The sequence below is a fragment of the Oncorhynchus masou genome, chromosome 15 (assembly GCF_036934945.1).
Source record: "Oncorhynchus masou masou isolate Uvic2021 chromosome 15, UVic_Omas_1.1, whole genome shotgun sequence".
In the NCBI taxonomy this organism is placed as follows: Eukaryota; Metazoa; Chordata; class Actinopteri; order Salmoniformes; family Salmonidae; genus Oncorhynchus; species Oncorhynchus masou.
The window spans coordinates 69,293,606-69,321,015 of record NC_088226.1 but is presented as its reverse complement, the minus strand read 5'-3'; the positions used below and the strand labels follow the sequence as shown (position 1 = coordinate 69,321,015).

Genomic DNA, 27,410 nt, shown 5'->3' with positions numbered 1-27,410 from the left:
CAGTGGCTGGTCTATGGAGGTGTCGACACACAGTGGCTGGTCTATGGAGGTGTCGACACACAGTGGCTGGTCTATGGAGGTGTTGACACACAGTGGCTGGTCTATGGAGGTGTTGACACACAGTGGCTGGTCTATGGAGGTGTTGACACACAGTGGCTGGTCTATGGAGGTGTTGACACACAGTGGCTGGTCTATGGAGGTGTTGACACACAGTGGCTGGTCTATGGAGGTGTTGACACACAGCTCTTTACCTCTTTTCTTCATTGTCTGTTTTTCTTACCATCTTTTATCTTCCACTCTACAAGACTGTCCCACTGACCGGCCCATAAACTTCCCTAAGTATCTCTCTGTATGTCTGTCTCACACACACACACACACACACACACACACACACACACACACACACACACACACACACACACACACACACACACACATGATTAACTCTCTCTTAATAAACCGGTTCTATCCATCACCCCGCAGAACAGCCAGATTAACATCTGGATTGACAGCCAGATTAACAGCTGGATTGCATAGTAGATAAACCCTTTATATATATATATATATATATATATATATTCAAATTATAAACTTATACAGTGTGTGTGTGTGTGTGTGTGTGTGTGTGTGTGTGTGTGTGTGTGTGTGTGTGTGTGTGTGTGTGTGTGTGTGTGTGTGTGTGTGTGTGTGTGTGTGTGTGTGTGTGTGTGTGAGACAGGCATACAGAGGAATACTTATAAAATGCAGCACACAGCTGGCCTGGTGCTGGGACAAGAGTTCAGACAGACATTTTAGAGCACATGAAGTATTCAAACAAAAGGTTTTTTAGCCTGGCAGTGATGTCATAGTCTCTTTATCTCTACATGTGGCTGGATTCCCCCCCCCCCCCCCGTTCCCTCTGGCGACTGGGTTGAAAGAGTTTGCAGTTTGTGTTACTTCTTCAAACCCATGATGAATTTCCACAGGAGCTAATTTCACACAAGAGCAAGCACATTCAGTGGAAGGCCTATTTCATGTTTGTAAATGTTAAGTTGTCTATTGTTGTGTGTATATATGTTTTTTGTTTATTGTCAAGAGAAACACAATGAAATATTACAGCAAAGGAAGGACTATTTTAAACTCATTGGGGAGTCGCCGAGCCATGCCTCTACAGGCCCATTAAACCAGCTGCTACTTCTGCTGACTGAGAGTTATGTTGACTCTAGATCCAGTCTTATTGGTCAGGGGTAGACATGTTGAGGCTAGATCCAGTCTTATTGGTCAGGGGTAGACATGTTGAGTCTAGATCCAGTCTTATTGGTCAGGGGTAGACATGTTGAGTCTAGATCCAGTCTTATTGGTCAGGGGTAGACATGTTGACTCTAGATCCAGTCTTATTGGTCAGGGGTACACATGTTGAGTCTAGATCCAGTCTTATTGGTCAGGGGTAGACATGTTGAGTCTAGATCCAGTCTTATTGGTCAGGGATAGACATGTTGAGTCTAGCTCCAGTCTTATTGGTCAGGGGTAGACATGTTGAGGCTAGCTCCAGTCTTATTGGTCAGGGGTAGACATGTTGAGTCTAGATCCAGTCTTATTGGTCAGGGGTAGACATGTTGAGGCTAGATCCAGTCTTATTGGTCAGGGGTAGACATGTTGAGACTAGATCCAGTCTTATTGGTCAGGGGTAGACATGTTGACTCTAGATCCAGTCTTATTGGTCAGGGGTAGACATGTTGAGGCTAGCTCCAGTCTTATTGGTCAGGGACAGACATGTTGAGTCTAGCTCCAGTCTTATTGGTCAGGGGTAGACATGTTGACTCTAGATCCAGTCTTATTGGTCAGGGGTAGACATGTTGAGTCTAGCTCCAGTCTTATTGGTCAGGGGTAGACATGTTGAGTCTAGCTCCAGTCTTATTGGTCAGGGGTAGACATGTTGAGTCTAGCTCCAGTCTTATTGGTCAGGGGTAGACATGTTGAGTCTAGCTCCAGTCTTATTGGTCAGGGGTAGACATGTTGAGACTAGATCCAGTCTTATTGGTCAGGGGTAGACATGTTGAGTCTAGCTCCAGTCTTATTGGTCAGGGGTAGACATGTTGAGTCTAGCTCCAGTCTTATTGGTCAGGGGTAGACATGTTGACTCTAGATCCAGTCTTATTGGTCAGGGGTAGACATGTTGAGTCTAGCTCCAGTCTTATTGGTCAGGGGTAGACATGTTGAGGCTAAATCCAGTCTTATTGGTCAGGGGTAGACATGTTGAGACTAGATCCAGTCTTATTGGTCAGGGGTAGACATGTTGACTCTAGATCCAGTCTTATTGGTCAGGGGTAGACATGTTGAGTCTAGCTCCAGTCTTATTGGTCAGGGACAGACATGTTGAGTCTAGCTCCAGTCTTATTGGTCAGGGGTAGACATGTTGAGACCAGATCCAGTCTTATTGGTCAGGGGTAGACATGTTGAGTCTAGCTCCAGTCTTATTGGTCAGGGACAGACATGTTGAGTCTAGCTCCAGTCTTATTGGTCAGGGACAGACATGTTGAGTCTAGATCCAGTCTTATTGGTCAGGGGTAGACATGTTGAGTCTAGATCCAGTCTTATTGGTCAGGGATAGACATGTTGAGACTAGATCCAGTCTTATTTGTCAGGGACAATCATGTTGAGGCTAGATCCAGTCTTATTGGTCAGGGGTAGACATGTTGAGTCTAGCTCCAGTCTTATTGGTCAGGGATAGACATGTTGAGTCTAGCTCCAGTCTTATTGGTCAGGGATAGACATGTTGAGACTAACTCCAGTCTTATTGGTCAGGGGTAGACATGTTGAGTCTAGATCCAGTCTTATTGGTCAGGGGTAGACATGTTGAGACTAGATCCAGTCTTATTGGTCAGGGACAGACATGTTGAGTCTAGCTCCAGTCTTATTGGTCAGGGATAGACATGTTGAGTCTAGCTCCAGTCTTATTGGTCAGGGATAGACATGTTGAGTCTAGCTCCAGTCTTATTGGTCAGGGATAGACATGTTGAGACTAACTCCAGTCTTATTGGTCAGGGGTAGACATGTTGAGTCTAGATCCAGTCTTATTGGTCAGGGGTAGACATGTTGAGACTAGATCCAGTCTTATTGGTCAGGGACAGACATGTTGAGTCTAGCTCCAGGCTTATGAGATTAGTGCCTCTTTCCCCTCAGGAGGCTAAAAAGATTTGGCATAAGCCCTCGGATCATCAAAAAGTCAAACAGCTGCACCATCGAGAGCATCTTGACTGGCTGCATCACCATTTCTAAAACATTTATACAAAATAAAACACTACTATATTTTATTAGATAAGTATTCCAGCCCCTGAGTCAATACAGTGCATTCGGAAAGTATCCAGGCCGCTTCACATTTTCCACATTTTGTTTCGTTACAGCCTTATTCTAAAATGTATTAAATCATTTTTTTGCTTCATCATAATGACAAAGCAAAAACTTTTTACAAATGTATTACAAATAAAAAAAAACTAAATATCATATTTACATAACTATTCAGACCCTTTACTCAGTACTTTGTTTAATCACCTTTGGCAGCGATTACAGCATCGAGTCTTCTTGGGTTTGATGCTACAAGCTTGGCACACCTGTATTTGGCAAGTTTCTCCCATTCTTCTCTACAGATCCTATCAATCTCTGTCAATGGGGAGCATTGCTGCACAGCTATTATCACATCTCGTCAGAGATGTTCGATCAGGTTCAAGTCCGGACTCTGGCTGGGCCACTCAAGGGCATTCAGAGATTTGTCCCCATGCACTGCGTTGTCTTGGCTGTGTGCTTAGGGTTGTTGTCCTGTTGGAAGGTGAACCTTCACCCCGGTCTGAGGTCCTGAGCTCTCTAGAGCAGGTTTTCATCAAGGATCTCTCTGTACTTTGCTCTGTTCATCTTTCCCTCGATCCTGACTAGTCTCACAGTCCCTGCCGCTGAAAAACATCCCACAGCATAATGCTTCCACCACCATGCTTCACCGTAGGGATAGGGCCAGGTTTCCTCCAGACGCGATGCTTGGCATTCAGGCCAAAGAATTCAATCTTTCATCAGACCAGAGAATCTTCTTTCTTATGGTCTGAGAGTCCTTTAGGTGCCTTTAGGAAAACTCAAAGCGGGCAGTCATGTGCCTTTTTTACTAAGGAGAGGCTCTAGCATACAGGCCTGAGTGCTGCAGAGATGGTTGTCCTTCTGGAAGGTTCTGTCCACTCTAGCATACAGGCCTGAGTGCTGCAGAGATGGTTGTCCTTCTGGAAGGTTCTCCCATCTCCACAGAGGAACTCTGGAGCTCTGTCAGAGTGACCACTTCCCTCACCAAGGCCCTTCTCCCCCGATTGTTCAGTTTGGCCAGGCGGCTTGGTGGTTCCAAACTTCTTCCATTTAAGAATGATGGAGGCTACTGTGTTCTTGGGGACCTTCAATGCTGCAGAACTTTGTTGGTCCCCTTCCCCAGATCTGTGCCTCGTCACAATCCTGCCTCACGTGGGACTGTCATCTGTGGGACCTTAAATAGACAGATGAGTGCCTTTCCAAATCATGTCCAATCAATTTAATTTACCACAGGTGAACTCCAATCAAGTTGTAGAAACATCTCAAGAAGGATCAACGGAATGGATGCACCTGAGTCTCATAGCAAAGGGTCTGAATACTTACGTAAATAAGGTATTTCTCCTTGACAGGACGCTAGTCTGTCTCCTGTTTCCGTAGTGAGAGTCAGCTTGATGTACAGTACACCCCCTGGACAGGACACTAGTCTATCTCCTGTTTCCGTAGTGTGGGTCAGCTTGATGTACAGTACACCCCCTGGACAGGACACTAGTCTATCTCCTGTTTCCGTAGTGTGGGTCAGCTTGATGAACAAGTACACCCCCTGGACAGGACGCTAGTCTATCTCCTGTTTCCGTAGTGTGGGTCAGCTTGATGTACAGTACACCCCCTGGACAGGACACTAGTCTATCTCCTGTTTCTGTAGTGTGGGTCAGCTTGATGTACAGTACACCCCCTGGACAGGACACTAGTCTATCTCCTGTTTCTGTAGTGTGAGGCAGCTTGATGAACAAGTACACCCCCTGGACAGGACGCTAGTCTGTCTCCTGTTTCTGTAGTGTGAGTCAGCTTGATGAACAAGTACACCCCCTGGACAGGACGCTAGTCTGTCTCCTGTTTCTGTAGTGTGGGTCAGCTTGATGTACAGTACACCCCCTGGACAGGACACTAGTCTATCTCCTGTTTCTGTAGTGTGGGTCAGCTTGATGTACAGTACACCCCCTGGACAGGACACTAGTCTATCTCCTGTTTCTGTAGTGTGGGTCAGCTTGATGTACAGTACACCCCCTGGACAGGACGCTAGTCTATCTCCTGTTTCTGTAGTGTGGGTCAGCTTGATGTACAGTACACCCCCTGGACAGGACGCTAGTCTATCTCCTGTTTCCGTAGTGTGAGTCAGCTTGATGTACAGTACACCCCCTGGACAGGACGCTAGTCTATCTCCTGTTTCCGTAGTGTGGGTCAGCTTGATGAACAAGTACACCCCCTGGACAGGACGCTAGTCTATCCCCTGTTTCCGTAGTGTGAGTCAGCTTGATGAACAGTACACCCCCTGGACAGGACGCTAGTCTATCCCCTGTTTCCGTAGTGTGGGTCAGCTTGATGTACAGTACACCCCCTGGACAGGACACTAGTCTGTCTCCTGTTTCCGTAGTGTGGGTCAGCTTGATGTACAGTACACCCCCTGGACAGGACGCTAGTCTATCTCCTGTTTCCGTAGTGTGGGTCAGCTTGATGAACAAGTACACCCCCTGGACAGGACGCTAGTCTAGCTTCAGTTTCTGAAGTGTGAGTCAGCTTGATGTACCAGGATCTCTATGGCATGGAGCCACTGATCCATTGGAGCAAAAGAAGCGAAGGAGAGAGAACAAGAGAGGCTATGTCCTCCACCCTCAGGTCCACCATTTTTATTCAGTAAGAAACTATTAACTGTTCAAATCAGCAGGTAGTCACAGAGGAAGAGTGGAATTGTGACACCCACACCTGGGCAAGCCCTCTGTATGGCACCCACACCTGGGCAAGCCCTCTGTATGGTACCCACACCTGGACAAGCACTCTTTATGGCTCCCACACCTGTGCAAGCCCTCTTTATGGCACCCACACCTGGGCAAGCCCTCTGTATGGCGCCCACACCTGGGCAAGCCCTCTGTATGGCACCCACACCTGGGCAAGCCCTCGTTATGACTCCCACACCTGGGCAAGTCCTCTTTATGGCACCCACACCTGGGCAAGCCCTCTTTATGACTCCCACACCTGGGCAAGTCCTCTTTATGGCACCCACACCTGGGCAAGCCCTCTGTATGGCACCCACACCTGGGCAAGCCCTCTGTATGGCACCCACACCTGGGAAAGCCCTATTTATGGCTCCCACACCTGTGCAAGCCCTCTATTATGGCACCCACACCTGGGCAAGCCCTATGTATGGCAACCACACCTGGGCAAGCCCTCTTTATGGCTCCCACACCTGTGCAAGCCCTCTGAATGACACCCACACCTGGGCAAGCCCTCTGTATGGCACCCACACCTGGGAAAGCCCTCTGTATGGCACCCACACCTGGGCAAGCCCTCTGTATGGCACCCACACCTGGGCAAGCCCACTGTATGGCACCCACAACTGGGCAAGCCCTCTGTATGACACCCACACCTGGGCAAGCCCTCTGTATGGCACCCACACCTGGGCAAGCCCTCTGTATGGCACCCACACCTGGGCAAGCCCTCTGTATGGCACCCACACCTGGGCAAGCCCTCTGTATGGCACCCACACCTGGGCAAGCCCTCTGTATGGCACCCACACCTGGGCAAGCCCTCTTTATGGCACCCACACCTGGGCAAGCCCTCTGTATGGCACCCACACCTGGGCAAGCCCTCTGTATGGCACCCACACCTGGGCAAGCCCTCTGTATGGCACCCACACCTGGGCAAGCCCTCTGTATGGCACCCACACCTGGGCAAGCCCTCTTTATGGCACCCACACCTGGGCAAGCCAGTACACCCCCTGGACAGGATGCTAGTCTATCTCCTGTTTCTATAGCGTGAGTCAGCTTGATGTACCAGTACACCCCCTGGACAGGATGCTAGTCTATCTCCTGTTTCTATAGCGTGAGTCAGCTTGATGTACCAGTACACCCCCTGGACAGGATGCTAGTGGTAGCTGGATGTATTAGTTTATATGGTAGGGATGCAGCTGTTGAAAGCTGATTTTTGAGTGTACATATGCATTGCTGTGTACAGATGCCAGTACAGATGCCATTGCTTAGGATAAATATTTGTTTTAAATGACAATTAGGCCTAATGAATACACACACATATATATATATAGCATGATGTTGTTGTTGGTTTGCACTCATTGTCAATGTTATCTTGTGAACTTGTACCCTCGTTTAAAAATATGTATAAAACGTTATATTTCTCTCTGGAACAGAATTAAGTCAATCTCAATTTAGATTTCACATTTGGATTGTTAATGATATGGGTCCAAGAGTCACGACAATGCATGCATTCTTTATTCAGAATTCATGATGTAGCTGAGCCCTTATGGAGGTTCCTTCACTAGAGTTTTCTTCACTAGAGCTTTCTTTCCTAGAGCTTCCTTCACTAGAGCTTCCTTCACTAGAGCTTCCTTCACTAGAGCTTCCTTCATTATAGCTTCCTTCACTAGAGCTTCCTTTACTAGAGCTTCCTTCACTAGAGCTTCCTTTACTAGAGCTTCCTTTACTATAGCTTCCTTCACTAGAGCTTCCTTTACTAGAGCTTCCTTCACTAGAGCTTCCATTAGTGGTGCTTCCTTTACTATAACTTCCTTCACTATAGCTTACTTCACTATAGCTTCCTTCACTAGAGCTTCATTTACTAGAGCTTCCTTCACTAGAGCTTCCATTACTATAACTTCCTTTACTAGAGATTCCTTTACTAGAGCTTTCATTACTAGTGCTTCATTTACTAGAGCTTCCATTACTAGAGCTTCCTTTACTAGAGCTTCCTTCACTCAAGCTTCCTTCACTAGAGCTTCCTTAACTAGAGCTTCCTTAACTAGAGCTTCCATTACTAGAGCTTCCTTCACTAGAGCTTCCTACACTAGAGCTTCCCACACTAGAGCTTCCATTAGTAGAGCTTCCTTTACTAGAGCTTCCTTCACTAGAGCTTTCTTCATATGATGTCTGTGAGGCTGCAGAAGAAAAAAGCAGAGCTGCAGTGTGATTGGTGGATCCCCTGGCCCTAATGCCTTACATCTTTAAATGGGTCTGTTCTCGCCCAACAGGAGAGGGAACCCCAGTGAAATCAATGTGTTGAGACAGAAATGAGTTATTGCTACTCTTCTTACAGCAGTAGCACACAGGCCCTGAGGAGATATGAGGGAGAGAAGGAGGGAGGGAGAGACAGATGAGAGAGGGAGAGACAGATGAGAGAGGGAGAGACAGATGAGAGAGGGAGAGACAGATGAGAGAGGGAGAGAGATGAGAGAGAGATGCGAGAAGGAGAGAGAGAGAGACATAGGAAGAGGGAACGAAATAATTAGGGGAGGAGAAAAGAGAGTAGAGATGAAGGGGGGGGATGGGGCTTGAGAGAAAGAAAGAGACCAAGTGAGAAGGAGAGATAATTACCAATGCAGCTACGTAGCTGAGCACTGCAGAAGATCGCCGAGAGAATTCCAGGTGACGTTGGAGGTGAATAGGAAGTCCTCCTGCTGCTGTGGTGTAATAGAGGGCTTCAGCAAGCCCTGCGTCCCAAATGACACCCTCTTCCCTAAATATAGAAGAATGTCATTTGGGACGCGGACTAAGACATTTCACGAGTAAACGGGCCTGGTTATAATGAATAGAGTGAAGGATGGACTGAGGAAAGTGCTTTCGTCGCTGCTCATTTATGATGTTTATTAGCTATTGAATGACTCTGTACATGTTTTAATTAGTTACACCAGTATCACTGTGTCTGGTAGGATGGGAGAGTCAGACAGTATCGCCGTGTCTGGTAGGATGGTAGAGTCAGACAGTATCGCTGTGTCTGGTAGGATGGGAGAGTCAGACAGTATCGCCGTGTCTGGTAGGATGGGAGAGTCAGACAGTATCGCTGTGTCTGGTAGGATGGGAGAGTCAGACAGTATCGCTGTGTCTGGTAGGATGGGAGAGTCAGACAGTATCGCTGTGTCTGGTAGGATGGGAGAGTCAGACAGTATCGCTGTGTCTGGTAGGATGGGAGAGTCAGACAGTATCGCTGTGTCTGGTAGGATGGTAGAGTCAGACAGTATCGCTGTGTCTGGTCTGAGGACGTTAGATAAAATGGCAGGTATTGAGGGGGGGGGGGGGGGGGTGTCATTGTTTGTGTCCCAAAGGGAACCCTATTCCTCATGGAGTGCAGTATTTTTAATCGGGGTCCATAGGGCCCTTGGTCTAAAGTAGTGCACTATATTGGGGATAGGGTGCCATAGGGCCCTGATCTAAGGTAGTTCACTATATAGGGAATATGGTGCCATTTGGGATAGAGTCTATGATTTCTTCATCCTTGTAACGGCTTTCTTCTGTTGAAGGAGGAGCGGACCAAAATGCAGCGTGATGGTTACTCATGTTTAATGAATGAATGTAGACTATACGTGAAATAACTGAACATGAACAAAAACAACAAACGGAACGTGAAAACCTAAACATTCCTATCTGGTGAAGACACAGAGACAGGAACAAACACCCACGAAATACTCAAAGAATATGGCTACCTAAATATGGTTCCCAATCAGAGACAACGATAATCACCTGACTCTGATTGAGAACCGCCTCAGGCAGCCATAGACTATGCTATACACCCCACACAACCCCAAGACGAAACACACCACAAATAAACCCATGTCACACCCTGGCCTGACCCAATAAATGAAGATAAACATAATAAATATAGACCAGGGTGTGACAGAACCCCCCTAAGGTGCGGACTCCCGGACGCACATCAAAACAATAGGGAGGGTCCGGGTGGGCGTCTGTCCATGGTGGCGGCTCCGGCTCCGGCTCAGGCGCGGGACCCCACTCTATAAATGTCTTAGTCCCCCTTCCTCGCGTCCTAGGATAGTCCACCCTTGACGCCGACCATGGCCTAGTTGTCCTCACCCGGAACCCCACTGGACTGAGGGTCAGCTCGGGACTGAGGAGCAGCTCGGGACTGAGGGGCAGCTCGGGACTGAGGGGCAGCTCGGGACTGAGGGGCAGCTCGGGATTGAGGGGCAGCTCGGGACAGAGGGGCAGCTCGGGACAGAGGGGCAGCTCGGGACAGAGGGGCAGCTCGGGACAGAGGGGCAGCTCGCGACAGAGGGGCAGCTCGGGACAGAGGGGCAGCTCGGGACAGAGGGGCAGCTCGGGACTGAGGGGCAGCTCGGGACTGAGGGGCAGCTCGGGACTGAGGGGCAGCTCAGCACTGAGGGGACGCCCAGCACTGAGAGAAAGCTCAGCAAGGTAGTTGAATCCGGCAGATTCTGGCTGGCTGGCAGTTCTGGCTGCTCCACGCTGACTGGCGGCTCTGGCTGCTCCACGCTGACTGGCGGCTCTGGCTGCTCCATGCAGATTGGCGGCTCTGGCTGCTCCATGCAGACTGACAGCTCCTTGCAGACTGACAGCTCCTTGCAGACTGGCAGCTCCTTGCAGACTGACAGCTCCATGCAGACTGGCAGCTCCATGCAGACTGGCAGCTCCTTGCAGACTGACAGCTCCTTGCAGACTGACAGCTCCATGCAGACTGGCAGCTCCATGCAGACTGGCAGCTCCTTGCAGACTGACAGCTCCATGCAGACTGGCAGCTCCATGCAGACTGGCAGCTCCTTGCAGACTGACAGCTCCATGCAGACTGGCAGCTCCGGCTGCTCCATGCAGACTGACAGCTCTGGCTGCTCCATGCAGACTGACAGCTCTGACTGCTCTATGCAGACTGACAGCTCGGGCTGCGCTAAACAGGCGGGAGACTCCAGCAGCGCTGTAGAGGAGGAAGGCTCTGGCTGCGCTGGAGAGGAGAAAGGCTCGGGCAGCGCTGAACAGGCGAGAGACTCCGGCAGCGCAGGAGAGGAGAAAGGCTCCGGCAGCGCTGAACAGGCGGGAGGCTCCGGCAGCGCAGGAGAGGAGAAAGGCTCCGGTAGCGCTGGAGAGGCGAGGCGCACTGTAGGCCTGATGCGTGGTGCTGGCACTGGTGGTACTGGGCCGAGGACACGCACAGGAAGCCTGGTGCGGGGAGCTGCCACCGGAGGGCTGGGGTGTGGAGTTGGTACTGGGTAGACCGGACCGTGCAGGCGCACTGGAGCTCTTGAACACCGAGCCTGCCCAACCTTACCTGGTTGAATACTCCCGGTTGCTCTGCCAGTGCGGCAAGGTGGAATAGCCCGCACTGTACTATGCAGGCGAATCGGGGACACTGAGTGTAAGGCTGGTGCCATGTAAGCCGGCCCAAGGAGACGCACTGGGGACCAGATGCGTAGAGCCGGCTTCATGGCATTTGGCTCGACGCTCAATCTAGCCCGGCCGATACGCGGAGCTGGAATAGAACGCACCGGGCTATGCACCCGCACTGGAGACACCGTACGCTTCACAGCATAACACGGTGCCTGCCCGGTCTCTTTAGCCCCCCGGTAAGCACAGGAAGTTTGCGCAGGTCTCCTACCTGGCGTAGCCATACTCCCTGTGAGCCCCCTCCAAGAAATTTTTGGGGCTGACTCTCGGGCTTCCAACCACGTCACCGTGCTGCCTCTTCATACCAGCGCCTCTCAGCTCTCACGGTCTCCAGTTCTTCTTTGGGACGGCGATATTCTCCAGGCTGATCCCAGGGTTCTTCTCCAAACAATTCGTCCTCCCATGTCCATTCCTCCTTTCGCTGCACCTGCTGCCTGTTACCACGCCGCTTGGTCCTGTTGTGGTGGGTGTTTCTGTAACGTTTTTCTTCTGTTGAAGGAGGAGCGGACCAAAATGCAGCGTGATGATTACACATGTTTAATGAATGAAAGTAGACTATACATGAAATAACTGAACATGAACAAAAACAACAAACGGAACGTGATAACCTAAACAGTCCTATCTGGTGAAGACACAGAGACAGGAACAAACACCCACGAAATACTCAAAGAATATGGCTACCTAAATATGGTTCCCAATCAGAGACAACGATAATCACCTGACTCTGATTGAGAACCGCCTCAGGCAGCCATAGACTATGCTATACACCCCACACAACCCCAAGACGAAACACACCACAAATAAACCCATGTCACACCCTGGCCTGACCCAATAAATGAAGATAAACATAATAAATATAGACCAGGGCATGACAATCCTTTCACCCACCCATCTCTGTGATGTCAGAATAACCTTGCAGCTGACCGCTGCCTTTAACATCCATGATAATAACATGAGATAATAAAATATTGTTTTTATAATTAGTGCTGGTCAGAGTGCTGATCTAGGATTAGGTCCCCTCTAATCCATATAATCGTATTCATTATGAGTAATCTAAATGAAGGTCAAATTTATCCTATATCAGCACTCCTACAATACTGACCCAGATTCTGTACTTTAAATAACTGTTATAATTAGCTGAACATTCTCGCTAGATTACAATGCATTGGTATCAAGGGACCTAACGTTTTCCTGGAAAAACATTCCCACACCACCACCACTACCAGCCTGTACCGTTGACACCAGGCAGGACGGGTCTATGGACGCATGCTGCTTATGCCAAATCCTGACTGCCATCAGCATGATGCAACAGGAACTGGTGTTTGTCGGACCAGGCTATGTTTTTCCATTCGTCATTTGTGCGGTGTTGGTGTTGGTGTTGGGGGGGGGGGGGGTGTTGGTGTTGGGGGGTGGCCCACTGGAGCTGCTTCTTCTTGTTTTTAGCTGATAGGAATGGAACCCGGTGTGGTCATCTGCTGCAATAGCCAATCCGTGACGAGGACCGTCGGGTTGTGTGTTCTGAGATGCCGTTCTGCACACCACTGTTGTGCTGCACCTTAATTTGCCTGTTTGTGGCCTGCCTGTTAGCGTGCATGATTTCTGCCATTCTCCTTCCAGCTCTCATCAACGAGCTGTTTTTCACTCACACGCCTGCCGCTGACTGGATGTTTGTTTGTTTGTCTCACCGTTCTCAGTAAACCCGGTCGTTTCTGAGATACTAGAACCAGCGCACCTGGCACAGACGATCAGACCACGCTCAGAGCCACTCGTTTTGTCCATTCTGACGTTCAATGGAACAGTGACTGAATGTCTCAATGCCTGTCTGCCTGCTTTATATAACAAGCCACGACCACGTGGCTCACTGTCTGTAGGAGCGAACCATTTTCGTGAACGGGGCGGTGTACCTAATAAACTGGTCACTGAGTTATACTGATGCTGATGGGAGGGTAGTAGTAGATGCTGATGTACTCCTACATTAAGTAGTTTTGTGTTGGCATGTGATTTGATGGGAGGGTTGAGGGATCACTGACAGTAATACACTCCTACTTGAAGTATGTCACCATGTGACCGTGCCACCATGTCACCATGTCACCATGACACCATGACACCATGTTGCCATGACACCATGTCACCATGTTGCCATGACACCATGACATCATGACACCATGTTACCATGACACCATGTCACCATGTCACACCCTGACACCATGACACCATGTTGCCATGACACCATGTCACACCCTGACACCATGACACCGTGTGACCATGACACTGTCGCCATGACACCGTGTCACACCCTGACACCATGTGACCATGACACCGTGTCACCATGTCACCAGGACACCAGGACACTATTTCACCATGACACCATGTCACCGTGTCACTGTGTCACCATGACACCGTGTCACTGTGTCACTATGACACTGTGTCACTGTGTCACCATGACAGTATTTCACCATGTCACCATGTCACCATTACACCATGACACCTTGTCACCATGATACCATGTGACCATGACACCATGACGCTATTTCACCGTGTCACCATGACACCCTGACTCCTTGACAGGAGGGACCCCTGAGTGATTGGAGTCATTCCCCTCATTCCTCCTCCTATTCACTCACTGTCTCTCCGACACCCTCTCTCCTCTCAGAGGGGTGGTGGTAACCTCGAGAAGCAGGACAGTAACTGGAGGAATGCCGATTCAAACGCTAAGGGATAAATAATGCAATTTAGAGGGTTGATGGTATCAGAATCTCAGGGTGCCAACTACTGCCATTAACTACTGCCATTAACTACTGCCATTAACTACTGCCATTAACAACTGCCATTGACTACTGCCATTAACTACTGCCATTGACTACTGCCATTGACTACTGCCATTGACTACTGCCATTGACTACTGCCATTGACTACTGCCATTAACTACTGCCATTAACTACTGCCATTGACTACTGCCATTGACTACTGCCATTAACTACTACAATTGACTACTGCCATTAACTACTACAATTAACTACTGCCATTAACTACTACAATTAATTACTGGCTTTGACTACTGCCTTTGACTCCTGCCATTGACTCCTGCCATTGACTACTGCCATTAACTACTGCCATTGACTACTACAATTAACTACTGCCATTAACTACTGCCATTAACTACTACAATTAACTACTGCCATTGACTACTACAATTAGCTACTGCTATTAACTACTACAATTAATTACTGGCTTTGACTACTGACTTTGACTACTGCCTTTGACTCCTGCCATTGACTACTGCCATTGACTACTGCCATTGACTACTGCCATTGACTACTGCCATTGACTACTGCCATTGACTACTGCCATTGACTACTGCCATTAACTACTGCCATTAACTACTGCCATTGACTACTGCCATTGACTACTGCCATTGACTACTGCCATTAACTACTACAATTGACTACTGCCATTAACTACTACAATTAACTACTGCCATTAACTACTGCCTTTGACTACTGCCTTTGACTCCTGCCATTAACTACTGCCATTAACTACTACCATTAACTACTACAATTAACTACTGCCATTGACTACTGCCATTAACTACTACAATTAACTACTGCCATTGACTACTGCCATTAACTACTACAATTAACTACTGCCTTTGACTCCTGCCATTGACTACTGCCATTAACTACTGCCATTAACTACTGCCATTGACTACTACAATTAACTACTGCCATTAACTACTACAATTAATTACTGGCTTTGACTACTGCCTTTGACTCCTGCCATTGACTCCTGCCATTGACTACTGCCATTAACTACTGCCATTGACTACTACAATTAACTACTGCCATTGACTACTGCCATTAACTACTTCAATGAACTACTACAATTAACTACTGCCATTGACTACTACAATTAACTACTGCCATTGACTACTACAATTAACTACTACAATGAACAACTACAATTAACTACTTCCATTAACTACTACAATTAACTACTACCATTAACTACTACTATTAACTACTTCCATTAACTACTACAATTAACTACTACCATTGACTACTACAATTGACTACTGCCATTGACTACAACAATTAACTTCTTCCTTTGACTACTACAATTGACTACTGCCATTGACTACTACAATTAACTACTGCCATTAACTACTGCCATTAACTACTGGCTTTGACTACTGCCTTTGACTCCTGCCATTGACTACTGCCATTAACTACTGCCATTAACTACTGCCACTGACTACTACAATGAACTACTACAATTAACTACTACCATTGACTACTACAATGAACTACTACAATTAACTACTACCATTGACTACTACAATTAACTACTGCCATTGACTACTACAATGAACTACTGCCATTGACTACTACAATGAACTACTACAATTAACTACTTCCATTAACTACTTCCATTGACTACTACAATTAACTACTTCCATTAACTACTACAATTAACTACTACAATTAACTACTACAATGAACTACTACATTTAACTACTGCCATTGACTACTACAATTAACTACTTCCTTTGACTACTACAATTGACTACTGCCAATGGCAGTCAATTGACTACTACAATTAACTACTGCCATTGACTACTACAATTAACTACTTCCTTTGACTACTACAATTGACTACTGCCATTGACTACTACAATTAACTACAGCCATTAACTTCTACAATTAACTACTACAATTAACTACTACAATTGACTAATATAAATTAACTAGTGCCATTGACTACTACAATTAACTACTACAATGAACTACTACAATGAACTACTTCCATTAACTACTACAATTAACTACTACCATTAGCTACTACAATTAACTACTTCCATTGACTACTACAATTGACTACTGCCATTGACTACAACAATTAACTTCTTCCTTTGACTACTACAATTGACTACTGCCATTGACTACTACAATTAACTACTGCCATTAACTACTACAATTAACTACTGGCTTTGACTACTGGCTTTGACTCCTGCCATTGACTACTGCCATTAACTACTGCCATTAACTACTGCCACTGACTACTGCCATTAACTACTGCCTTTGACTACTACAATTAACTACTGCCATTGACTACTACAATTAACTACTGCCATTGACTACTACAATGATCTACTACAATGAACTACTACAATTAACTACTTCCATTAACTACTACAATTCACTACTACAATTAACTACTGCAATTAACTACTTCCATTGACTACTTCCATTGACTACTACAATTGACTACAACAATTGACTACTACAATTAACTACTGCCATTGACTACTACAATTAACTACTTCCATTAACTACTTCCATTAACTACTACAATTAACTACTACAATTAACTACTACAATGAATTACTGCCATTGACTACTACAATTAACTACTTCCTTTGACTACTACAATTGACTACTGCCATTGACTACTACAATTAACTACAGCCATTGACTACTGCCATTGACTACTCCTGTTGTGCCCTTGAGCAACTTAACCCAAGCAGCTGACACTGTGCTGCCTATGATGGTGTCCGGGTTAGGGGAACAACACAAGACAGCAAAGACTCTTATTCACATTGGACAATTCAATTAATTAATTAATTAACCTCTCTCTCCCTCCCTCCAGGCATGCACACAAGCATCAGTGAGATCCTGAAGGAGAAGACCCTGAAGCCGTCCCGTCGTAGCCTGCCCTGCCTGGCCCAGAGCCAAACCCATCCACAGAACATCAACCACTTCCTGTCTATGCCCCTCACCCCCGACGACAAGCCCCAGACACACCCACAGGCAGGGATTTTATCACGATAATTAGGTCACGATCAGTGTTGACCAGTCAGTTCAGAAAGTAAACAAACTCCAATTTCAATTCCAAATTTAGATTTGGCATCTTTCTCATTTAGAAAGGGGAGGGGACATTTGACCCATAGACTTGCACTTAACATGCAAAGAGAGGGGGGGAACTAGCGCCCTCCTTCCGCTCCTCGTTCTACTGTTTTTATAGTCTTTTCTAGTATTTTATTAACACAGATTTTACATATTAATCGCGATTCTCAACTAAGTATATGTCTTCTTCCACCTCTAACCTCATCATCTGCAGTCAGTGCCTCAACTCCAGGTTCAGGACCAGGCCCAGCTGGCTGACCCCTGGGTACAGCACCAAGCCCAGCTGGCTGACCCCTGGCTACAGCACCAGGCCCAGGACCATTGCCAGATCCAGGCACAACACACCCAACCTCTGACCCATAGTCACAGCACTTCCTGCACCCTCATCTCCTCCAAGACAGGTCAGTCAGTCGGTCGGTCAGTTGGTCGATCAGTCGGTCGGTCAGTTGGTCGATTGGTCGGTCGATCAGTTGGTCGATCAGTCGTCAGTTGGTCAGTTGGTCAGTAAGTCGGTCGGTCAGTTGGTCGATCAGTCGGTTGGTCGATCAGTCGGTCAGTTGGTCGGTCAGTCGGTCAGTCGGTCAGTTGGTCAGTTGTTGGGTCAGTCGGTCAGTTGGTCAGTTGGTCAGTCAATCGGTCGGTCAGTTGGTCGATCAGTCAGTCGGTCAGTTGGTCAGTCAGTCGGTCAGTTGGTCAGTCAGTCGGTCAGTCAGTCAGTCGGTCAGTCAGTCGGTCAGTCAGTCGGTCAGTCGGTCGATCAGTTGGTCAGTTGGTCGATCAGTCAGTCGGTCAGTCGGTCAGTCAGTCGGTCAGTCAGTCGGTCAGTCGGTCGATCAGTTGGTCAGTTGGTCGATCAGTCAGTTGGTCAGTTGTTCGATTGGTCTGTCTGTCTGTCTGTCTGTCTGTCTGTCTGTCTCTATCCGACCACAGACGGAGATCTATACATGTATAAACACCAAAAATGAAAAGCAGCAGGTGCTTTAATCCACACCGACTTGCAGTGCCTTCACTGCAGTGCATGCGGTTTTAGTGTGTATGTGATTCCTGCAGGAAGTAAACCCATAACTGTAGTTCTAATGAGGCCGTAGAGGGTTGATGTAGGGGGAGGCCATTATCATCTAACGAGGTCATTATGGTGTGATGCAGGGGGACCATTATCATCTAACAAGGTCATTGTGGTGTGATGCAGGGAGAGACCATTATCATCTAACGAGGTCATTGTGGGTTGATGCAGGGGGACCATTATCATCTAACGAGGTCATTGTGGGTTGATACAGGGGGACCATTATCATCTAACGAGGCCATTGTGGTGTGATGCAGGGGGAGACCATTATCATCAAACGAGGTCATTATGGTGTGATGCAGGGGGAGACCATTATCATCTAACGAGGTCATTGTGGGTTGATGCAGGGGGACCATTATCATCTAACGAGGTCATTGTGGGTTGATGAAATAGGGTGCAGGCCAGGCAGCAGGCTGTTAGCCAGCCTGCCAGCATAGTGGAGTCTGCCACTAGCATAGTCAGTGTAGTCAGCTCAGCTATCACCATTGAGACCGTGTCTGTGCCTCGACCTAGGTTGCGCAAAACTAAACATGGCGGTGTTCGCCTTAGCAATCTCACTAGGATAAAGACCACCTCCATTCCTGTCATTATTGAAAGAGATCATGATACCTCACATCTCAAAATAGGGCTACTTAATGTTAGATCCCTTACTTCAAAGGCAATTATAGTCAATGAACTAATCACTGATCATAATCTTGATGTGATTGGCCTGACTGAAACATGGCTTAAGCCTGATGAATTTACTGTGTTAAATGAGGCCTCACCTCCTGGCTACACTAGTGACCATATCCCCCGTGCATCCCGCAAAGGCGGAGGTGTTGCTAACATTTACGATAGCAAATTTCAATTTACAAAAAAAAAAAATGACGTTTTCGTCTTTTGAGCTTCTAGTCATGAAATCTATGCAGCCTACTCAATCACTTTTTATAGCTACTGTTTACAGGCCTCCTGGGTCATATACAGCGTTCCTCACTGAGTTCCCTGAATTCCTATCGGACCTTGTAGTCATAGCAGATAATATTCTAATCTTTGGTGACTTTAATATTCACATGGAAAAGTCCACAGACCCACTCCAAAAGGCTTTCGGAGCCATCATCGACTCAGTGGGTTTTGTCCAACATGTCTCTGGACCCACTCACTGTCACAGTCATACGCTGGACCTAGTTTTGTCCCATGGAATAAATGTTGTGGATCTTAATGTTTTTCCTCATAATCCAGGACTATCGGACCACCATTTTATTACGTTTGCAATTGCAACAAATAATCTGCTCAGACCCCAACCAAGGAACATCAAAAGTCGTGCTATAAATTCACAGACAACACAAATATTCCTTGATGTCCTTCCAGATTCCCTCTGTCTACCCAATGACACCAGAGGACAAAAATCAGTTAACCACCTAACTGAGGAACTCAATTTAACCTTGCGCAATACCCTAGATGCAGTTGCACCCCTAAAAACTAAAAACATTTCTCATAAGAAACTAGCTCCCTGGTACACAGAAAATACCCGAGCTCTGAAGCAAGCTTCCAGAAAATTGGAACGGAAATGGCGCCACACCAAACTGGAAGTCTTCCGTCTAGCTTGGAAAGACAGTACCGTGCAGTACCGAAGAGCCCTTACTGCTGCTCGATCATCCTATTTTTCTAACTTAATTGAGGACAATAAGAACAATCCAAAATTCCTTTTTGATACGGTCGCAAAGCTAACTAAAAAGCAGCATTCCCCAAGAGAGGATGACTTTCACTTTAGCAGTGATAAATTCATGAACTTCTTTGAGGAAAAAATTATGATTATTAGAAAGCAAATTACAGACTCCTCCTTAAATCTGCGTATTCCTTCAAAGCTCAGTTGTCCTGAGTCTGCACAACTCTGCGTGGACCTAGGATCAAGAGAGACGCTCAAGTGTTTTAGTACTATATCTCTTGACACAATGATGAAAATAATCATGGCCTCTAAACCTTCAAGCTGCTTACTGGACCCTATTCCAACTAAACTACTGAAAGAGCTGCTTCCTGTGCTTGGCCCTCCTATGTTGAACATAATAAACGGCTCTCTATCCACCGGATGTGTACCAAACTCACTAAAAGTGGCAGTAATAAAGCCTCTCTTGAAAAAGCCAAACCTTGACCCAGAAAATATAAAAAACTATCGGCCTATATCGAATCTTCCATTCCTCTCAAAAATCTTAGAAAAGGCTGTTGCTCAGCAACTCACTGCCTTCCTGAAGACAAACAATGTATATGAAATGCTTCAGTCTGGTTTTAGACCCCATCATAGCACTGAGACGGCACTTGTGAAGGTGGTAAATGACATTTTAATGGCATCGGACCGAGGCTCTGCATCTGTCCTCGTGCTCCTAGACCTTAGTGCTGCTTTTGATACCATCGATCACCACATTCTTTTGGAGAGATTGGAAACCCAAATTGGTCTACACGGTCAAGTTCTGGCCTGGTTTAGATCTTATCTGTCGGAAAGATATCAGTTTGTCTCTGTGGATGGTTTGTCCTCTGACAAATCAACTGTAAATTTCGGTGTTCCTCAAGGTTCCGTTTTAGGACCGCTGTTGTTTTCACTATATATTTTACCTCTTGGGGATGTTATTCGAAAACATAATGTTAACTTTCACTGCTATGCGGATGATACACAGCTGTACATTTCAATGAAACATGGTGAAGCCCCAAAATTGCCCTCGCTAGAAGCATGTGTTTCAGACATAAGGAAGTGGATGGCAGCAAACTTTCTACTTTTAAACTCGGATAAAACAGAGATGCTTGTTCTAGGTCCCAAGAAACAAAGAGATCTTCTGTTGAATCTGACAATTAATCTTAATGGTTGTACAGTCATCTCAAATAAAACTGTGAAGGACCTCGGCGTTACTCTGGACCCTGATCTCTCTTTTGAAGAACATATCAAGACCATTTCAAGGACAGCTTTTTTCCATCTACGTAACATTGCAAAAATCAGAAACTTTCTGTCCAAAAATGATGCAGAAAAATTAATCCATGCTTTTGTCACTTCTAGGTTAGACTACTGCAATGCTCTACTTTCCGGCTACCCGGATAAAGCACTAAATAAACTTCAGTTAGTGCTAAATACGGCTGCTAGAATCCTGACTAGAACCAAAAAATTTGATCATATTACTCCAGTGCTAGCCTCCCTACACTGGCTTCCTGTCAAAGCAAGGGCTGATTTCAAGGTTTTACTGCTAACCTACAAAGCATTGCATGGGCTTGCTCCTACCTATCTCTCTGATTTGGTCCTGCCGTACATACCTACACGTACGCTACGGTCACAAGACGCAGGCCTCCTAATTGTCCCTAGAATTTCTAAGCAAACAGCTGGAGGCAGGGCTTTCTCCTATAGAGCTCCATTTTTATGGAACGGTCTGCCTACCCATGTCAGAGACGCAAACTCGGTCTCAACCTTTAAGTCTTTACTGAAGACTCATCTCTTCAGTGGGTCATATGATTGAGTGTAGTCTGGCCCAGGAGTGGGAAGGTGAACGGAAAGGCTCTGGAGCAACGAACCACCCTTGCTGTCTCTGCCTGGCCGGTTCCCCTCTTTCCACTGGGATTCTCTGCCTCTAACCCTATTACAGGGGCTGAGTCACTGGCTTGCTGGGGCTCTCTCATGCCGTCCCTGAGGGGGTGCGTCACCTGAGTGGGTTGATTCACTGATGTGGTCATCCTGTCTGGGTTGGCGCCCCCCCTTGGGTTGTGCCGTGGCGGAGATCTTTGCGGGCTATACTCAGCTTTGTCTCAGGATGGTAAGTTGGTGGTTGAAGATATCCCTCCAGTGGTGTGGGGGCTGTGCTTTGGCATAGTGGGTGGGGTTATATCCTTCCTGTTTGGCCCTGTCCGGGGTGTCCTCGGGTGGGGCCACAGTGTCTCCTGACCCCTCCTGTCTCAGCCTTCAGTATTTATGCTGCAGTAGTTTATGTGTCGGGGGCTGGGGTCAGTTTGTTATATCTGGAGTACTTCTCCTGTCCAATTCGGTGTCCTGTGTGAATCTAAGTGTGCGTTCTCTAATTCTCTCCTTCTCTCTCTCGGAGGACCTGAGCCCTAGGACCATGCCCCAGGACTACCTGACATGATGACTCCTTGCTGTCCCCAGTCCACCTGGCCGTGCTGCTGCTCCAGTTTCAACTGAACCGCGGCCCTAGGACCATGCCCCAGGACTACTTGACATGATGACTCCTTGCTGTCCCCAGTCCACCTGGCCGTGCTGCTGCTCCAGTTTCAACTGTTCTGCCTTATTATTATTCGACCATGCTGGTCATTTATGAACATTTGAACATCTTGTCCATGTTCTGTTATAATCTCTACCCGGCACAGCCAGAAGAGGACTGGCCACCCCACATAGCCTGGTTCCTCTCTAGGTTTCTTCCTAGGTTTTGGCTTTTCTAGGGAGTTTTTCCTAGCCACCGTGCTTCTACACCTGCATTGCTTGCTGTTTGGGGTTTTAGGCTGGGTTTCTGTACAGCACTTTGAGATATCAGCTGATGTACGAAGGGCTATATAAATAAATTTGATTTGATTTGATTTTTGATTTGATGCAGGGAGGCCATTATCATCTAACGAGGTCATTGTGGGTTGATGCAGGGGGACCATTATCATCTAACGAGGTCATTGTGGGTTGATACAGGGGGACCATTATCATCTAACGAGGTCATTGTGGTGTGATGCAGGGGGAGACCATTATCATCTCACGAGGTCATTGTGGGTTGATGCAGGGGGACCATTATCATCTCACGAGGTCATTGTGGGTTGATGCAGGGAGGCCATTATCATCTAACGAGGTCATTGTGGGTTGATGCAGGGGGACCATTATCATCTAACGAGGTCATTATAGTGTGATGCAGGGGGAGACCATTATCATCTAACGAGGTCATTGTGGGTTGATGCAGGGGGACCATTATCATCTAACGAGGTCATTGTGGGTTGATGCAGGGGGAGACCATTATCATCTAACGAGGTCATTGTGGGTTGATGCAGGGGGAGACCATTATCATCTAACGAGGTCATTGTGGGTTGATGCAGGGGGAGACCATTAACACTGTCAGCCACAGCATCATGAATTATACTGATGGTCCTCTCTCTGCACTATAATTTCTACTGTTTATCATGGACTGTTTACTGTTCATCATATCATCAAATACATAATCCACGGAATAGACTGGTACTTAATGCACCGTCATGTAAGATTTGTTTATGACAATTCTGAACGCAATCGCAGGAAAATCACTTTTGAAAGCAGTTTTTGGATGCGGATCCCAGCTTTCCATTGCTGACACATTTATTTTTCTACTCCTAAAATTGAAGGGGGTGGCATCATTAATGCATGGCTGATTCAGAAGGGTTGGGTTAAATGCGGAAGACACATTTCAGTTGAATGCATTCAGTTGTACAACTGACTAGGTATCCTCCTTTCCCTTTCGGCGCAACAGATCACTTACAGGGGCAATGGCGTCTTTAAAGGGCAATGACAAACACTCCACAGACAAACATTGGCAATAGAATGGCCCGTACTGAAGAGCTCAGTGACTGGAGAGCTCAGTGACTTACGATGCCACCTTTCCAACAGGTCAGTTTGTAAAATTTCTGCCCTGCTAAAGCTGTGGAAACGTCTAGGAGCAACAACGGCTCAGCCGCGAAGTGGTAGGCCACACAACGTCACAGAACGGGACCGCCGAGGGCTGAAACGGGTAAAAATCCTCTGTCCTCTGTTGCAACACTCACTACTGAGTTCCAAACTGCCTCTGGAAGCAATGTCAGTGTAACAGTTTTGCTTCCGTCCCTCTCCTCTCCCCTACCTGGGCTCGAACCAGGGACCCTCTGCACACATCTACAACTGACACCCACGAAGCACCGTTACCCATCGTTCCACCAAAGCCGCGGCCCTTGCAGAGCAAGGGGAACAATTACTTCAAGGTCTGAGAGCGAGTGACGTCACCAATTGAAATGCTATTAGCGCGCACCCCGCTAACTAGCTAGCAATTTCACACAGGTTACATCAGCACAAAAACTGTTTGTCGGGAGCTTCATGAAATGGGTTTCTATAGCCGACCAGCCGTACACAATCCTATAATCACCATGCGCAATGCCAAGCGTTGGCTGGAGTGGTGTAAAGCTTGCCGCCATTGGACTCTGGAGCAGTGGAAATGCGTTCTCAGGAGTGATGAATCACGCTTCGCAATCTGGCTGTCCGATGGACAAATCTGGGTTTGGCAGCAGATGGGGGAGACTGGGAGCCAGGCCAAATCGCTCGACATCAGTGCCTGACCTCACTAATGCTCTTGTGGCTGAATGGAAGCAAGTCCCCACAGCAATGTTCCAACATCTAGCAACATCCAGTAGGGTAGCCTAGTGGTTAGAGCATTGTACTAGTAACCGGAAAGTTGCAAGTTCCAACCCCTGAGCTGACAAGGTACAAATCTGTCATTCTGCCCCTGAATAGGCAGTTAACCCACTGTTCCTAGTTGAAAATAAGAATATGTTCTTAACTGACTTGCCTAGTTAAATAAAATAAAGGTAATGCCCAAAGACCATGATTTTGTAATGAAATGTTCGACGAGCAGTGTGCAGATACTGTTGGCCAGAAACCAACGAAATTAAAACATTTCAGTGAATAATAATTAATAGTAACTTTGTATTTTAGATGATGTCGGGATCATACATTTAAAAAAATATATAAATGTTTTGGAGTAGAATGTCCATTTTAAAAAGTCTCCAGAACTGAGCTTCTCAGTCCTTCTACATAACAATGATCCCTCAGCATGGTAACTGGAATCGGTTGAACCCGTGGTTTAAAACATGTACAAAATTGATCCTGTTTCCCTCAAAGCATGATGGTCATTCCCCCCCCCCCCCCCACAGACAATCGACCTGAGATCGACTTCAGTTTCAGTCATGTTGTTGTTACTTGGGGCGGCAGGGTAGCCTAGTGGTTAGAGTGTAGAGGCGGCAGGGTAGCCTAGTGGTTAGAGTGTAGAGGCGGCAGGGTAGCCTAGTGGTTAGAGGGTAGAGGTGGCAGGGTAGCCTAGTGGTTAGAGTGTAGAGGTGGCAGGGTAGCCTAGTGGTTAGAGTGTAGAGGCGGCAGGGTAGCCTAGTGGTTAGAGTGTAGGACTAGTAATCGAACGGTTGCAAGTTCACACTACTTTAGATCACAGTCCTATGGAACCCTATTCCCGATGTAGTGCACTACTTTAGAATTCACAAGTTCAAACCCCCGAGCTGACAAGGTACAAATCTGTCGTTCTGCCCCTGAACAGGCATTTAACCCACTGTTCCTAGGCCGTCATTGAAAATAAGAATTTGTTCTTAACTGACTTGCCTGGTTAAATAAAGGTAAAATAAAAAAATAAAAACTTGAACCCCTGTGATAAGTTATAGGGGTTTTATTCATTGTTGGCAGACTGTATAAATTCTGTTATGTGCCATATTAGAAAATATGAAGTGGATATTCAATTGGCAGATCCAAAGGTTATGCTCAGACATAGAGGTTAATGAACCACCATCCAGAACCATTACAAAATTTGCTATTTTTTTTTTACATAGATTTTCCTAGTGGCAGTGACTGCTAACACATAATGTGATTTTGAAGTGATTGTGAGACAGCTTCAGGTGATAGGGAGGTGTTGCTGATGAAGGCTGTCACCGCTGAGGGGACAACTATGCAGCGGTGTGGTGAAAAACACACCCCAATTGAGACTCTGTGAAGTAGTTAAATGTCACTACAGTAGGGAGAAGCAATGAAATCATTCACCTCTAATGATGAAATCTGTAGCGGTAGGAGAATTCACTCAAAAGACCATTCACATTCAAATGAGTAGTTTAGCATGACTCAGAAGTCTCTGTGCATCCTAAATGGCACCCTATAACCCTACATAGAGCACTAGTTTGCACCTAGGGCTCTGGTCGAAAGTAGTGCACTGTCTAGGTAACAGCCTCTGTCTATTCTGAGCACGATCCGAGCAGAGAAAAATACACCCTGGTGTCAGATCCGTTTGTGCCGTCAGATCTGTGACAAAGGCTAGTTAAAAATACGATCGTGATGCAGGACTCGTGGAACTAACGTTCCCCCGTCTCTCGAGGTCACGTTTGGGTCATCGCTAAAGACTGAGAGGATCCTAAAGAGCTGAGCTCTGTCCCAAAATCCCGTTTGGATTAAAGGAAACTGATAAAACATTCTGGACTTCTCTCAGCCTCTGGCGATGGCAGAACGACCGACATGATTTAGCTTTGAACTCCCACTCATCCCTTTTCCCCCGGTGCTTCCATAGGGGTGAGTGTCCCAAATGGCTCCCTATTCCCTATGTAGTGCACTACTTTAGACCAGAGTCCTATGGAACCCTATTCCCTATGTAGTGCACTACTTTAGACCAGAGTCCTATGGAACCCTATTCCCTATGTAGTGCACTACTTTGGACCAGAGTCCTATGGAACCCTATTCCCTATGTAGTGCACTACTTTAGACCAGAGTCCTATGGATCCCTATTCCCTATGTAGTGCACTACTTTAGACCAGAGTCCTATGGAACCCTATTCCCTATGTAGTGCACTACTTTAGACCACAGTCCTATGGAACCTTATTCCCTATGTAGTGCACTACTTTAGACCAGAGTCCTATGGAACCCTATTCCCTATATAGTGCACTACTTTAGACCAGAGTCCTATGGAACCCTATTCCCTATGTAGTGCACTACTTTAGACCAGAGTCCTATGGAACCATATTCCCTATGTAGTGCACTACTTTAGACCAGAGTCCTATGGAACCCTATTCCCTATATAGTGCACTACTTTAGACCAGAGTCCTATGGAACCCTATTCCCTATGTAGTGCACTACTTTAGACCAGAGTCCTACGGAACCATATTCCCTATGTAGTGCACTACTTTAGACCAGAGTCCTATGGAACCCTATTCCCTATGTAGTGCACTACTTTAGACCAGAGTCCTATGGAACCCTATTCCCTATGTAGTGCACTACTTTAG

General features: G+C 46.8%; 1 protein-coding gene across 1 annotated transcript in view; it reads left to right on the top strand.

Annotated features, from left to right (window-relative positions):
- LOC135556918 (anoctamin-3-like) overlaps positions 1 to 27,410 on the top strand; it is a 166,235-nt gene that overhangs the window by 58,411 nt on the left and 80,414 nt on the right. Inside the window, exons 2-3 of the mRNA XM_064990321.1 lie at positions 17,100 to 17,260; positions 17,571 to 17,757. Of these exons, the coding sequence (XP_064846393.1) occupies positions 17,100 to 17,260; positions 17,571 to 17,757 (348 nt within the window). The remainder of the gene's footprint in view (positions 1 to 17,099; positions 17,261 to 17,570; positions 17,758 to 27,410) is intronic.